The sequence below is a fragment of the Carcharodon carcharias genome, assembly GCF_017639515.1.
Source record: "Carcharodon carcharias isolate sCarCar2 chromosome 36 unlocalized genomic scaffold, sCarCar2.pri SUPER_36_unloc_30, whole genome shotgun sequence".
Classification (NCBI taxonomy): Eukaryota; Metazoa; Chordata; class Chondrichthyes; order Lamniformes; family Lamnidae; genus Carcharodon; species Carcharodon carcharias.
This window is the reverse complement of record NW_024470749.1, coordinates 21,611-34,779: the sequence shown is the minus strand read 5'-3', so window position 1 is coordinate 34,779 and position 13,169 is coordinate 21,611. Positions and strand designations below refer to the sequence as shown.

At 55.8% G+C, this 13,169-nt stretch overlaps 1 protein-coding gene across 2 annotated transcripts; it reads left to right on the top strand.

Moving 5' to 3' along the window:
* The first annotated feature begins 205 nt into the window (after window positions 1-205).
* LOC121274451 (AN1-type zinc finger protein 6-like) lies at window positions 206-11,175 on the top strand. Of its 2 annotated transcripts, none has more exons than XM_041181789.1 (5): window positions 206-345; window positions 2,620-2,749; window positions 3,925-3,986; window positions 8,103-8,219; window positions 10,981-11,175. In XM_041181789.1, the coding sequence occupies exons 1-5, from the start codon at window positions 216-218 to the stop codon at window positions 11,127-11,129; spliced, it is 588 nt and encodes a 195-aa protein (XP_041037723.1). In that variant the 5' UTR covers window positions 206-215; the 3' UTR covers window positions 11,130-11,175. The 2 variants fall into 2 exon arrangements, with proteins under 2 accessions (XP_041037723.1, XP_041037722.1); XM_041181788.1 differs by having other exon boundaries at window positions 206-366.
* The last annotated feature ends 1,994 nt before the right edge of the window (window positions 11,176-13,169 follow it).

Here is a 13,169-nt window from a genome sequence, read left to right as displayed (position 1 = left end):
CCCCTACGTTACAACGATGACTTGGGGCCGCAAAGCGCTTTCGGTCACCCAGAGGCGGTGACCGGCACTGTATTGTTGACCCCTGACCAGTGTATAGAGCTCGTGGGGCGATGGTGGATGTTTGTGTTGCGTGCGCAAGTCCTTCCTTTCTCTTTGCACCCAAGTGTCTTACTTTCCTTCTCCCCATTTTTCTGTTTGCAGGACAAGGGAGGAACATGGCGCAGGAGACCAACCAGAGCCAAGTGCCTATGTTGTGCCCGACAGGCTGCGGTTTCTACGGGAACCCCCGGACGAACGGAATGTGTTCCGTCTGCTACAAAGAGTTCCTGCAGCGACAGAACAGCAGTGAGAGAATAAGCCCACCGGGTATGAGGAGTCCCCACGCCCGCCACCCCCCCCCCCCCCTTCCGTCCGCCAACTCTGATCGGCAGCGGGAAGCCTGGGGTCGACGGTCAGGGGTTGAAGGTTGCGGGGGTTGTCGGGTGGTGGGGGGAGGTGGTGCAGGGTGGTATGCTTTGCTTGGGGCCCCCAGAGGACAACCCCCCCCCCCGCCCCCCCTTTCACTATTTCAGGGGTTGGATCCAGTCAGGTGAACTCGGGCGGGTTAGTCTGGTAAAGGTTGGCAGACCAGAGAGGGCCACCACCATGGGGATGGTGGTGGGGTTAGCGTTGGTGGTGGGGGGGGGCGGGGGGTAGTGTCTCCTTGTGAAGTGGGGAAAGTGCTGGATAGCCAAGACCACCCCCTTCTCTGCAACATAGGAACAGCAGGAGACCATTCAGCCCCTCCAGCCCGTTTTCCACCCCAACCCCCCCACCACATTCCGATCACAGCTGACCTGTATCTTAACTCCATCCACACTCCACCTCGGTTCCCTGACCCTTAATCCCCTCCACCCGACAAAAATCTGTCCCTCTCGGTTTTGAAATTTTTCAATTGACCCCCCCAACTCCAGCCTTGGTAGCTTTTTTTGTTGGGTTGGTTGGTTGGTTGGGGGTGAGAGTTCCAGATTCCCTCTCCCCCCCACTGTGTGTGTGTGTGTGTGTCTGTGTGTGTGTGTGTGTGTGTGAGTGTGTGTGTGTGTGTGTGTGTGTGTGTGTGTGAGTGTGTGTGTGTGTGTGTGTGTGTGTGTGTGACCCGCCCTCGGAGTTTAACCCTTTCAGCCCCGGGGATGACCCATCTGTCAGAACTGGGAAGGAGCAAGAGGAAATGAGGGTTTAAAGGTCAATGGGTCACAGGGCCGAGGGCAACAGGGTGTTAAAAGTCAATGGGTCATGGGACCAAGTGGAACAAGGGGGTAAAGGTCATGGTCACTGACTGTTAAGAAGTCAGCTAATAGGATTCACGGGTGTTAACCAATTGAGGAAGGGATGGGTGGTAGAGGAATCAGCCAGGAATTCTGCTCCCAGTCACTGTTGAGAGGTCTCCGTAAGGAAGTCCGTGGAGTTGGGTAGATTGGGGGAGATGGTTAAAGAATCCTACAGCACAGAAGGAGGCCATTCGGCCCATCGTGCCTGTGTTTGCCTCTTCGAAAGACCTATCCAATTACTTCCCCCCCACCCCCGCTCTTTCCCCCATCTCCCTGCAAATGTTTCCCCTTCAAGTATTTATCTGATTTCCCCCCCCTTTTTGAAAGTTCCTATTGAATCTGCTTCCACCACCCTTTCAGGCAGCGCCTTCCAGATCACAACAACTCGCTGTGTTTATTTAAAAAAATTCTCCTCATCTCCTCCTCTGGTTCTTTCCCCGATTCTCTTCAATCTGTGTCCCCTCTGGTTACCGACCATCCTGCCCAGTGGAAACAGTTTCTCCTTATTTACTCTGTCCGAAACCCCTTCCTGATCCCGAACGCCTCGATTCAATCTCCCCCTTAACCTTCTCCGCTCTGAGGAGAACAATCCCAGCTTCTCCCAGTCTCTCCACATGGACTGAAGTCCCTCATCCCCGGCCCCATTCTAGAGACCTCGGGGGCTCAGCCGCGATGCCTCGTACAGTTGGATAGCCCCTGCTGGTCACAGTCCTTGGACAAAGAGCAGCCAAGTGGTTGTGGGGAGGTCGTTCCACTTGCCAGTAACTCTTCCCCTGCCCTAGCCCCCCACACCCATGGACCCAAACTCCAGTGTGATCTACCACCTATGGGAGGAAGCAGAGAGTGGGATCAATTTAAAAATGAACTTAGCACCTTTGACAGTGGCCAATGATTCAAAAGTTCATTGACGTCTCCTGGAAGGTTGAGTTGGTGTTTAAATAGCTAAATTTGGTCTTGAACCCCTTCCATGAATCCAAATGGGCATTTATGGTTTTATATTTTTGTATTAACCTGGCAAATTGCCGCAAGATATCACTCACAGCCCATTGAGTTCAAGACATTTGGGAGGTTTTAGCAATGTGCTCTGCAGCGCCACCTAGTGGCTGGAGTGTGCAACTACAGCGTGACTGTTGACATAGTGATGTGAAGTGGGCAACCTTGACGCATAAGCCGAAACCAACTCCCCACCCCCCCCACCCCACCCCCACTTCAGCCCACGGCCGTCGGTAGCAGGAAGTAAGGTTTGCGCAGAGGCCATGCATGAGCCAGGCGAGCTTTCTTTTTTTAACGGTTATATACGTCCCATGAACAGGAGCCACAGCGAGTAACGCGCCTTCAGATCCAGCGCTAGTTCAGAGTACAGAGGCCAGCCCGCAGGACCCGTCGCCTGTAGCCGTCGCTGCCATCTCCTCGTCGGGATCGGGCACCTTGGAGAGTACCAGGTAGGGCTTTGATGGCTTCACGGAGGCGATTCCTGTTCCGATGGTTTTGTGGGGGAGGGGTTGGGGGGGGGGAGTGGGGAGGGAGGCAGTGGGGTGGGGTTGGGGAGGGTGGGGTGTGGAGGGCTTGTCCCTGGGGTGTCGGAGATACTTTCCCTTGGCGGGCCAGCTGGAGAGACAGCGCCACGTGGGCATCTCCGTGCCAGGCCTGTCAACAGGAGGCTCGGGCCACCTTCTGAGCCTGGCCAAGCCCGCGGCGCCCGCGGGCATCGTTGGCGGCTGCTGTAAGCTGGTTGACCACTCCCGAGAGGGTTGGGGCTCCTTGGCTCTAGACCGCAACCCCAATTACTAGGGTGACCCTCCCCTGGGAAGCCCACGAGACCCTCATCAGCTTCGTAGAAAGGTATGGCGCAGGAGGAGGCCATTCAGCCCATCGTGCCTGTGCCGGCTCTTTAAGAGCTACGCGATTAGTCCCTCTCGCCCCTCCCACCGCCGCCCCCCCACCCCCCCCCAGCTCTTTCCACCCCGCGTCCCTGCAAATATCCCCCCTTCGAGTATTTATCCGATTCCTCCCCCCACCTTTATGAAAGTTCCTATTGAATCTGCCTCCTCCGCCCTTTCAGGCAGCGCCTTCCAGATCACAACAACTCGCTGTGTAAATAAAAACAAACTCTCCTCATCTCCCCCTCTGGTTCTTTCCCCGATTCTCTTCGATCTGTGTCCCCCTCTGGTTACCGACCCTCCTGCCCAGTGGAAACAGTTGCTCTTTTTGCAAGGTTATACCCCAGAAGTGCCCGTACTGGCACCTCCTGCCCCCTTGGGCTCTTGCCAACCTGTGCCCACGTTCCCTGGGCATGGCTAGGTGGGATGTACCCCTACATCCATGATTGGATGAAATAAAACATTGCTTGCTGATCCCTTTTAGCTTGGAGGCTCATGAGGGGCCTCCACATGGTCTCTCCTAGAGGCTGGGACAAACGGCGAATGAGGTGTCCTCAAGTTGGTTGCTTCGAATCAGGGCCCTCGCATGAACGGAGGCTGCCCCGAGTGAAGCCAGTGGCCATTTTCCTCCCCCACCCATTGCCAGCCGGGGCTGTGCCCTGGGCTTTGCACAACTTGCCGGGTGCCCCTTCCCCTGGTGGAGTTAACTCCTTCTTGTTTCCCCCTTCCCTCCTCAGCCAAGCATTGCAGATGGCCACTTCGGAGAGTAAAGAGGCGGCAAAGGAGGAGAAGTTGGAAGGTAAGAACCACGGGGATTGGTCAAAGCCGGTGGAGGTTGAGAGCAAGAGCCACAGGGATTGGTCCTTGTTGACAGAAGTTGAGGGTCAGGGCCACAGGGATTAGCCAGTGTTGGCGGAAGTTGAGAGGAAGGGCCACAGGGATTGGTCAATATCAGCGGACTTTGAGGGTAAGGGCCACGGGGATTGGTCAATGTCAGCGGAGGTTGAGGGTAAGGGCCAGGGGGATTGGTCAATGTCAGCGGAGGTTGAGGGTAAGGGCCAGGGGGATTGGTCAATGTCAGCGGAGGTTGAGGGTAAGGGCTATGGGGATTGGTCAATGTCAGCGGAGGTTCAGGGTCAGGGCCACGGGGATTAGTCAATGTCAGCGGAGGTTGAGGGTCAGGGTCACAGGGATTGGCCTGTGTTGGCGGAAGTTGAGTGTAAGGGCCACAGGGATTGGTCAATGTCAGCGGACGTTGAGCGTAAGGGCCACAGGGATTAGTCAATGTCAGCGGAGGTTGAGGGTAAGGGCCAGGGGGATTGGTCAATGTCAGCGGAGGTTGAGGGTCAGGGCCACAGGGATTGGTCAATGTCAGCGGAGGTTGAGGGTAAGGGCCACGGGGATTAGTCAATGTCAGCGGAGGTTGAGGGTAAGGGCTATGGGGATTGGTCAATGTCAGCGGAGGTTGAGGGTCAGGGCCACGGGGATTAGTCAATGTCAGCGGAGGTTGAGGGTCAGGGTCACAGGGATTGGCCTGTGTTGGCGGAAGTTGAGTGTAAGGGCCACAGGGATTGGTCAATGTCAGCGGACGTTGAGCGTAAGGGCCACAGGGATTAGTCAATGTCAGCGGAGGTTGAGAAAGGGCCAGGGGGATTGGTCAATGTCAGCGGAGGTTGAGGGTCAGGGCCACAGGGATTGGTCAATGTCAGCGGACGTTGAGCGTAAGGGCCACAGGGATTGGTCAATGTCAGCGGACGTTGAGCGTAAGGGCCACAGGGATTGGTCAATATCAGCGGAGGTTGAGGGTAAGGGCCAGGGGGATTGGTCAATGTCAGCGGAGGTTGAGGGTCAGGGCCACAGGGATTGGTCAATGTCAGCGGAGGTTGAGGGTAAGGGCCACGGGGATTAGTCAATGTCAGCGGAGGTTGAGGGTCAGGGCCACAGGGATTGGTCAATGTCAGTGGAGGTTGAGGGTAAGGGCTATGGGGATTGGTCAATGTCAGCAGAGGTTGAGGGTAAGGGCCAGGGGGATTAGTCAATGTCAGCGGAGGTTGAAGGTCAGGGTCACAGGGATTGGCCTGTGTTGGCGGAAGTTGAGTGTAAGGGCCACAGGGATTGGTCAATGTCAGCGGACGTTGAGCGTAAGGGCCACAGGGATTGGTCAATGTCAGCGGAGGTTGAGAGTAATGGTCATAGGGACTGGTCAGCACTGGGGTTGGAGGGCAGAATGTAGTGGACTTCCCCCTCCAGCCTTCAAGCTCTGTCGAAGGTATCCTATGATAGGAGGAGGCCATTCAGCCCCTCAAGCCTTCCAGCCAGTCAATGAGATAATGACTGAGCTGTGACCTAAGTCAATACACCAGGCTTTAAGGGGTTAATCACAAGGACAAGGTGTGCAGACTCAGCTTGCACTTCCTGGAGTGTAGAAGCTTAAGGGTGATCTCATCGAGGGGTTTAATAGATTCAACAGGGTCGATAGAGAGAAACTATTTCCTCTGGTGGTGGGGGCCTGGGGCAGGGGACTCCAGAACAAGGGGAAAAGAGGAGGCTGAGGGGCTAACATGATCGAGGACTTTCAAATTCTGGAACGGTTCAGTAGGGTCGACGTAGAGAAGATGTTTCCACTTGTGGGGGGGAGACCAGAACCAGGGGGACCATCAATATAAGACAGTCACTGATAAATCCAGTGGGGAATTCAGGAGAAACTTCTTTACCCAGAGAGCGGGGATAATGTGGGACTCGCTCCCACGGGGAGCGGGGAGAATGTGGGACTCACTCCCGCGGGGAGTGGGGAGAATGTGGGACTCGCTCCTGCAGGGAGAATGTGGGACTCGCTCCCACGGGGTGTGGGGAGAATGTGGGACTCACTCCCGTGGGGAGTGGGGAGAATGTGGGACTCGCTCCTGCAGGGAGAATGTGGGACTCGCTCCCACGGGGTGTGGGGAGAATGTGGGACTCGCTCCCACGGGGTGTGGGGAGAATGTGGGACTCGCTCCCACGGGGTGTGGGGAGAATGTGGGACTCGCTCCCTCGGGGAGTGGGGAGAATGGGACTCGCTCCCGCGGGGAGTGGGGAGAATGTGGGACTCGTTCCCGCGGGGAGTGGGGAGAATGTGGGACTCGTTCCCGCGGGGAGTGGGGAGAATGTGGGAGTCGCTCCCGCGGGGAGTGGGGAGAATGTGGGAGTCGCTCCTGCGGGGAGTGGGGAGAATGTGGGACTCGTTCCCACAGGGAGCGGGGAGAATGTGGGACTCGCTCCTGCGGAGAGGATGTGAGACTCGCTCCCACGGGGAGCGGGGAGGATGTGGGACTCACAGGAAGCTGGATAAACACACGAGGGAGAAAGTAATAGGATATGTTGATGGGGTGAGATGAAGAGGGGGTGTGATCTTAAACATCAGAATGGAGCAGAAGGGCCGAATGGTCTGTTTCTGTGCCAGGAATACTGTGTATGAGACAATCGTGTTGAGCTGGGAGGCCCTAGGGTTTGATTCTACACTGACTGAGCTGCCCTCATCTGGGGTGGGGGGGTGGTGGCACTGTTAAGCGGGCACTAGCTTTGAACCCGCTGCCCCCATGTCGCGTTGGATGTTTGCTCTGCTCTCCTGTGTGCGAGGCGTGCCGGACAGCACAGAATTTATCCGTGTTTATGACCCAGCTCTGGCTGCCGTAGCCAAGAGCCTCGCTCCGTCCACCTCAGGAGAGCTGGTGGAGGTGATACGTAGGCTTTAGTGAGAGCTTTTTACTGACAATGTGGACGGCTTCACGGCCACCTTTGACTGAAGGCCGCTTTTATTTCCCGGTTGCTCGGCTTTAAAATTGAACTCGGTTGGGTGGGGGGAGGTCTCGAAGCTACAATGCCGGTTTCTGGGACTTGGATTATTAGTGCAGCCCCCTGCGTTACCGGTCTATTAGGATAAAACACTACACCTCGTTGGCCTGATGTTTAATGAGATTTGTGTAGGAAAGGCAGCGGTGCCCGCTTTGTGGGGACTGTCGCGTGAATGCCAGCCACCCTTGAACTTGAGTTACCAACATGTCAGAGTCAATCCTTGCCGCTTCTGTGGAGCCTTGGAATGGTGACCGCACAGGAGGAGGCCATTCGTCCCATCATGTCCATGCCGGCTCTCTGCCAGAGCAGCTCAGCTGGTCCCACCCTCTCCGCCCTCTCCCCCGTGGTCCTGCACACACTTTTTTCACTTCCTTGTGATTTGGGGAGGTGGGGTGAGGGGGGGGGGTGGCGGTAGAAAAAGTGTCGAAGCTTTTTGCCTTGCGCTCGTCGGGACAGATTCGCAAGAACGCCGAATCTCAAAGGGAGCAACAACGATTCATACCGCACGAGAGGAGAGTGCTGATGGGTTGTTCAACGGACTCTGATTGGCAGAGAACGCACCGGGGAATGGGTGCCTGCCAAGCTTTGCTTCACTTCAAAAGAGGCGCGGTGGGTGGACGTGTCCCCTTTTTCATACACTCGTTGACGGGAGGCGGGCATCGCTGGCTAGGCCAACATTCATTGCCCCTCCCTAACTGCCCCACTAGGAGGCAGTGGTGAGCCGCCTCCTTGAACCGCTGCAGTTCTGCTTGCAAAGGGACAGGGCGGGGTGTGTGTGTGTGTGTGTGAATGTATGTAGCGTTCTAGCATTTTCTTTCCCACGATTTTTATTTAGTCTCTTCAGGAGCTCGTCCAATTCCCCTTCCAGAAGCCATGACTCAGTCTGCCTCCACCAAACTCTTGAGGCGGCGCATTCCGGATCCTAACGATTGCCCCCCAAAAAAGGAATGTTTCTCCTCATGTCACCCGTGGTTCTTGTTAGCCAATCACCTTTAACCAGGCGCCCACCTGGGGCATAGGCCTCGCTGCCACCATGGAGCGTTTTCCCGGCCCCTCGTGATTTTTGTCTGGTCTTCTCTTCCAGCTTCCTCGTCGGCGGCGGATGATCCCCAGGGATCCCAGGAAGACTCGGAAAAATCCCCAGAGAAGAACAAGAAACGGAATCGGTGTTTCCTGTGCAAGAAAAAGGTCGGACTAACGGGTGAGAGAAAAGGGCCGGACTCTGGATGGGGATGTCGGAGGGTCAGTACTGAGGGAGTGCTGCAGTGTCGGAGGGTCAGTTTTGAGGGAACGCTGCAGTGTCGGAGGGTCAGTACTGAGGAGCGCCGCACTGTCGGAGGGTCAGTATTGAGGGAGTGCCACACTGTCGGAGGGTCAGTGCTGAGGGAGCGCCGCACTGTCGGAGAGTCAGTATTGAGGGAGTGCCGCACTGTCGGAGGGTCAGTGCTGAGGGAGCGCCGCACTGTCGGAGGGTCAGTACTGAGGGAGTGCCGCACTGTCAGAGAGTCAGTGCTGAGCGAGCGCCGCACTGTCGGAGAGTCAGTGCTGAGGGAGCGCCACACTGTTGGAGGGTCAGTACTGAGGGAGTGCCGCACTGTCGGAGAGTCAGTGCTGAGGGAGCGCCGCACTGTCGGAGGATTAGTACTGAGGGAGTGCTGCACTGTCGGAAGGTCAGTACTGAGGGAGTGCCACACTGTCGGAGGGTCAGTGCTAAAGGAGTGCCGTACTGTCGGAGGGTCAGTGCTGAGGGAGAGCCGCACTATCGGAGGGTCAGTACTGAGGGAGCGCTGCAGCATTGGAGGGTCAGTGCTGAGGGAGCGCCACACTGTCGGAGGGTCAGTACTGAGGGAGCGCCGCACTGTCGGAGGGTCAGTACTGAGGGAGCGCCGCACTGTCGGAGGGTCAGTCCTGAGGGAGCGCCGCACTGTCGGAGGGTCAGTCCTGAGGGAGCGCCGCACTGTCGGAGAGTCAGTGCTGAGGGAGCGCCACACTGTTGGAGGGTCAGTACTGAGGGAGTGCCGCACTGTCGGAGAGTCAGTGCTGAGGGAGCGCCGCACTGTCGGAGGATTAGTACTGAGGGAGTGCTGCACTGTCGGAAGGTCAGTACTGAGGGAGTGCCGCACTGTCGGAGGGTCAGTGCTAAAGGAGTGCCGTACTGTCGGAGGGTCAGTGCTGAGGGAGAGCCGCACTATCGGGGGGTCAGTACTGAGGGAGCGCTGCAGCATTGGAGGGTCAGTGCTGAGGGAGCGCCACACTGTCGGAGGGTCAGTACTGAGGGAGCGCCGCACTGTCGGAGGGTCAGTACTGAGGGAGCGCCGCACTGTCGGAGGGTCAGTCCTGAGGGAGCGCCGCACTGTCGGAGGGTCAGTCCTGAGGGAGCGCCGCACTGTCGGAGGGTCAGTCCTGAGGGAGCGCCGCACTGTCGGAGGGTCAGTACTGAGGGAGCAGCGCACTGTCGGAGGGTCAGTACTGAGGGAGTGCTGCACTGTCGGAGGGTCAGTCCTGAGGGAGTGGCGCACTGTCGGAGGGTCAGTCCTGAGGGAGCGCCGCACTGTCGGAGGGTCAGTCCTGAAGGAGCGCCGCACTGTCGGAGGGTCAGTCCTGAGGGAGCGCCGCACTGTCGGAGGGTCAGTACTGAGGGAGCGCCGCACTGTCGGAGGGTCAGTACTGAGGGAGTGACACACTGTCTTTCGGATGAGATGTCAAGCCGAGACCCCAATCAGCCCCTATCAACTGACTGAGAAAGATCCCATGGCCACTATTGGAAGAAGAGCAGGAGAGGGGTGTGGCGATGAACAAGAGGGGAGTTCTCCCCGATGCCCTTGGACCTAATATATATCCCTAAACCAGCGTCACAATTTATCTCATTGCTGTTTGTGGGATCTTTCTGTGTATGAATCTGGAGGCCGTGGGACGGGACAGAATGTGAAAAATCTTAAAAGAGAGAGAGAGAAGGAGAGGTTTAGGGAGGGAATTCCAGAGCTCAAGGGCCCCCCAGGCAGCTGAAGGCACGGCCGCCAATGGTGGAGTGATGGGAATCAGGGGATGGGCAAGAGGCCGGAATTGGAGGAGCACAGAGATCTCGGAGTGTTGTATGGGCTGGAGGAGGTTACAGAGATAGGGAGGGGTGTAGGGGCTGGAGGAGGTTACAGAGATAGGGAGGGGTGTAGGGGCTGGAGGAGGTTACAGAGATAGGCAGGGGTGTTGGGGCTGGAGGAGGTTACAGAGATAGGGAGGGGTGTAGGGACTGGAGGAGGTTATAGAGATATGGAGGGGTATAGGGGCTGGAGGAGGTTACAGAGATAGGGAGGGGGGTAGGGGCTGGAGGAGGTTACAGAGATAGGGAGAGGTGTAGGGGCTGGAGGAGGTTACAGAGATAGGGAGGGGTGTAGGGGCTGGAGGAGGTTACAGAGATAGGGAGGGGTGTAGGGGCTGGAGGAGGTTACAGAGATAGGGAGGGGTGTAGGGGCTGGAGGAGGTTAGAGAGATAGGGAGGGGGTAGGGGCTGGAGGAGGTTAGAGAGATAGGGAGGGGTGTAGGGGCTGGAGGAGGTTACAGAGATAGGGAGGGCTGTAGGGGCTGGAGGAGGTTACAGAGATAGGGAGGGGGGTAGGGGCTGGAGGAGGTTAGAGAGATAGGGAGGGGGTGTAGGGGCTGGAGGAGGTTAGAGAGATAGGGAGGGCTGTAGGGGCTGGAGGAGGTTACAGAGATAGGGAGGGGGAGGAGGAGGGATTTGAAAAAGAGGGTGAGAAATTTACAATTGATGCTTTGCCGGACCGGGAGCCGGTTTGGGTGTGGGTCAGCGCCCTGGGTGTGCGTGTTGGGGGGATGGGTGGGGGAGCGAAGACGGGGGTGGTTGGGGGGGGGGAGGGGGACACGGATGAGGGCCCCCGCGGCCGATGAGCCGACGGCAGCCTTGGAGGGCGAGTGTGTGACCGGCTGCGCGATTCTTGTGTTTCCAGGGTTCGAGTGCCGGTGCGGGAACCTGTACTGCTCCGTCCATCGGTACTCAGACATGCATGACTGCCGCTTCGATTACAAAGCAGATGCTGCGGAGAAGATCCGGAGGGAAAACCCCATGGTGGTTGGGGAAAAGCTGCAGAAGATTTAGAGAGGAGAAAGGAGAATGTTTGGGAATAAACCCTGTTTCTGCATGACTCAAACTGATCGATATTATATATTTTTGGTTTTTTTTTTGGTTCCGGTTTTTTTTTTTGGATTTGGATCCTTTATTTTCCTCCTTTAACAGACGAGACTTTTTAGACTTTACAGACCGGGGAGGGAGGGGGAAGGGAACAGATTGTGTTGGGGGCTGTGGGGTGGGGGGGGGGGGTGGTGGTAGGGGTAATAAATACTTTTTTTGTTTGGGAGAGTTATGAATGGGGATTGACTGAACGAGGCAACGTATTATCCAGACACCCTTCCTGCTACTGGCTGCTCTGTTTTCCCCCCCTGACCCCCCCTCACCGTGTGGGCACCTGAGGTTTGCCCTCGCTCTGCTGGCTAGTTTTTAATCTCGATAAAGATAGAATATGCAATTCTCAGCACCTCTTTATTTCCACCCCAGCCTGTTTTTTCTCAAGTAATTTTATTTGCACCTGTCTCTCTGTCTCTCCCTGTGTCTCTCTCTCTCTCTGTCTGTGTTTCTGTCTTGTGTGTGTGTCTGTGTCTCTCTGTCTGTGTCTCACTTTCTGTCTGTTTCTCTCTCATTCTCTCTCTCATTTGCTCTCTATTCATTCTCATTCTCTCTCTCTCTCTCTCATTTGCTCTCTATCCATTCTCATTCTCTATCCATTCTCTCTCTCATTCTCTCCCTCTCATTCTCTCCCTCTCATTCTCTCCCTCTCATTCTCTCCCTCTCATTCTCTCCCTCTCATTCTCTCCCTCTCATTCTCTCCCTCTCATTCTCTCCCTCTCATTCTCTCCCTCTCATTCTCTCCCTCTCATTCTCTCCCTCTCATTCTCTCCCTCTCATTCTCTCCCTCTCATTCTCTCCCTCTCATTCTCTCCCTCATTCTCTCTCTCATTTGCACTCTATCCATTCTCAATCTCTCTCATTTGTTCTCTATCCATTCTCATTCTCTATCCATTCTCTTTTTCGTTCTCTCTCATTTGCTCTCTATCCATTCTCATTCTCTATCCATTCTCTCTCTCTCTCATTTGCTCTCTATCCATTCTCACTCTATCCATTCTCTCTCTCTTTCTCTCTCATTCTCTCTCTCTCATTCTCTCTCTCTCATTCTCTCTCCCTCATTTGCTCTCTATCCATTCTCATTATCCATTCTTTCTCATTCTCTCTCATTTGCTCTCTATCCATTCTCATTCTCTCTCTCATTCTCTCTCTCATTCTATCTCTCATTCTCTCTCATTCTCTCTTTCTCATTCTCCCTCTCTCTCTCTCATTCTCTCTCATTCTCTCTCATTCTCTCTCATTCTCTCTCATTCTCTCTCATTCTCTCTCATTCTCTCTCATTCTCTCTCATTCTCTCTCATTCTCTCTCATTCTCTCTCATTCTCTCTCATTCTCTCTCATTCTCTCTCATTCTCTCTCATTCTCTCTCCCTCTCTCTCATTCCCTCTCTCATTCCCTCTCTCATTCTCTCTCTCTCTCTCTCTCTCTCTCTCTCATCATCTCTTTACAAGCGGGCACTGATTCAGACCGGGGCCAGGGTTCACTGGCGCTGGCCGCTTACCATTTCCCCCCCCCACTGCCCCCACCCACCCCGCCCGGCCGTGGGCATCTTGACGGGTCAGTCCGAAACTCGAGAATCGGCGAGAGCCCCGGGACAGAACCCCTGTTTTTTTTTTACAGATGTGTCACTATCTTTTTACTGGGGTGGGGGTGGGGAAGCAGGACCCCCATGCAATGCACCGTAGGGCCGAGGGAGAGGGTGGGCCTGACACTTTGGCGTTGGGGCGGAGATGAATGTCTCCAGTGACCCCCGTCCCTCTCGATTGTGCCGCAAACCATTTGAACGGAGAATTTACATATTACATCACACCCACCCACACACACACACACACACACACACACACACACACACACAAACTGTATCCTCCATCCCTGCTGTTGCTAGGGCGGGTTGCTAGGATGAAGCGACTGTGTGCACACGAAAGGGGCACAAGTGATTGAAATAAAACTGAGATCAAT

Bases quoted from the DNA above. Each gene is read 5' to 3' on its own strand.
- LOC121274451 (XM_041181788.1), top strand. From the start codon at position 216: ATGGCGCAGGAGACCAACCAGAGCCAAGTGCCTATGTTGTGCCCGACA. The intron at 3,987-8,102 runs GTAAGAACCACG...CTTCTCTTCCAG, and splicing joins AAAGGAGGAGAAGTTGGAAG to CTTCCTCGTCGGCGGCGGAT. The intron at 8,220-10,980 runs GTGAGAGAAAAG...TTGTGTTTCCAG, and splicing joins GAAAAAGGTCGGACTAACGG to GGTTCGAGTGCCGGTGCGGG.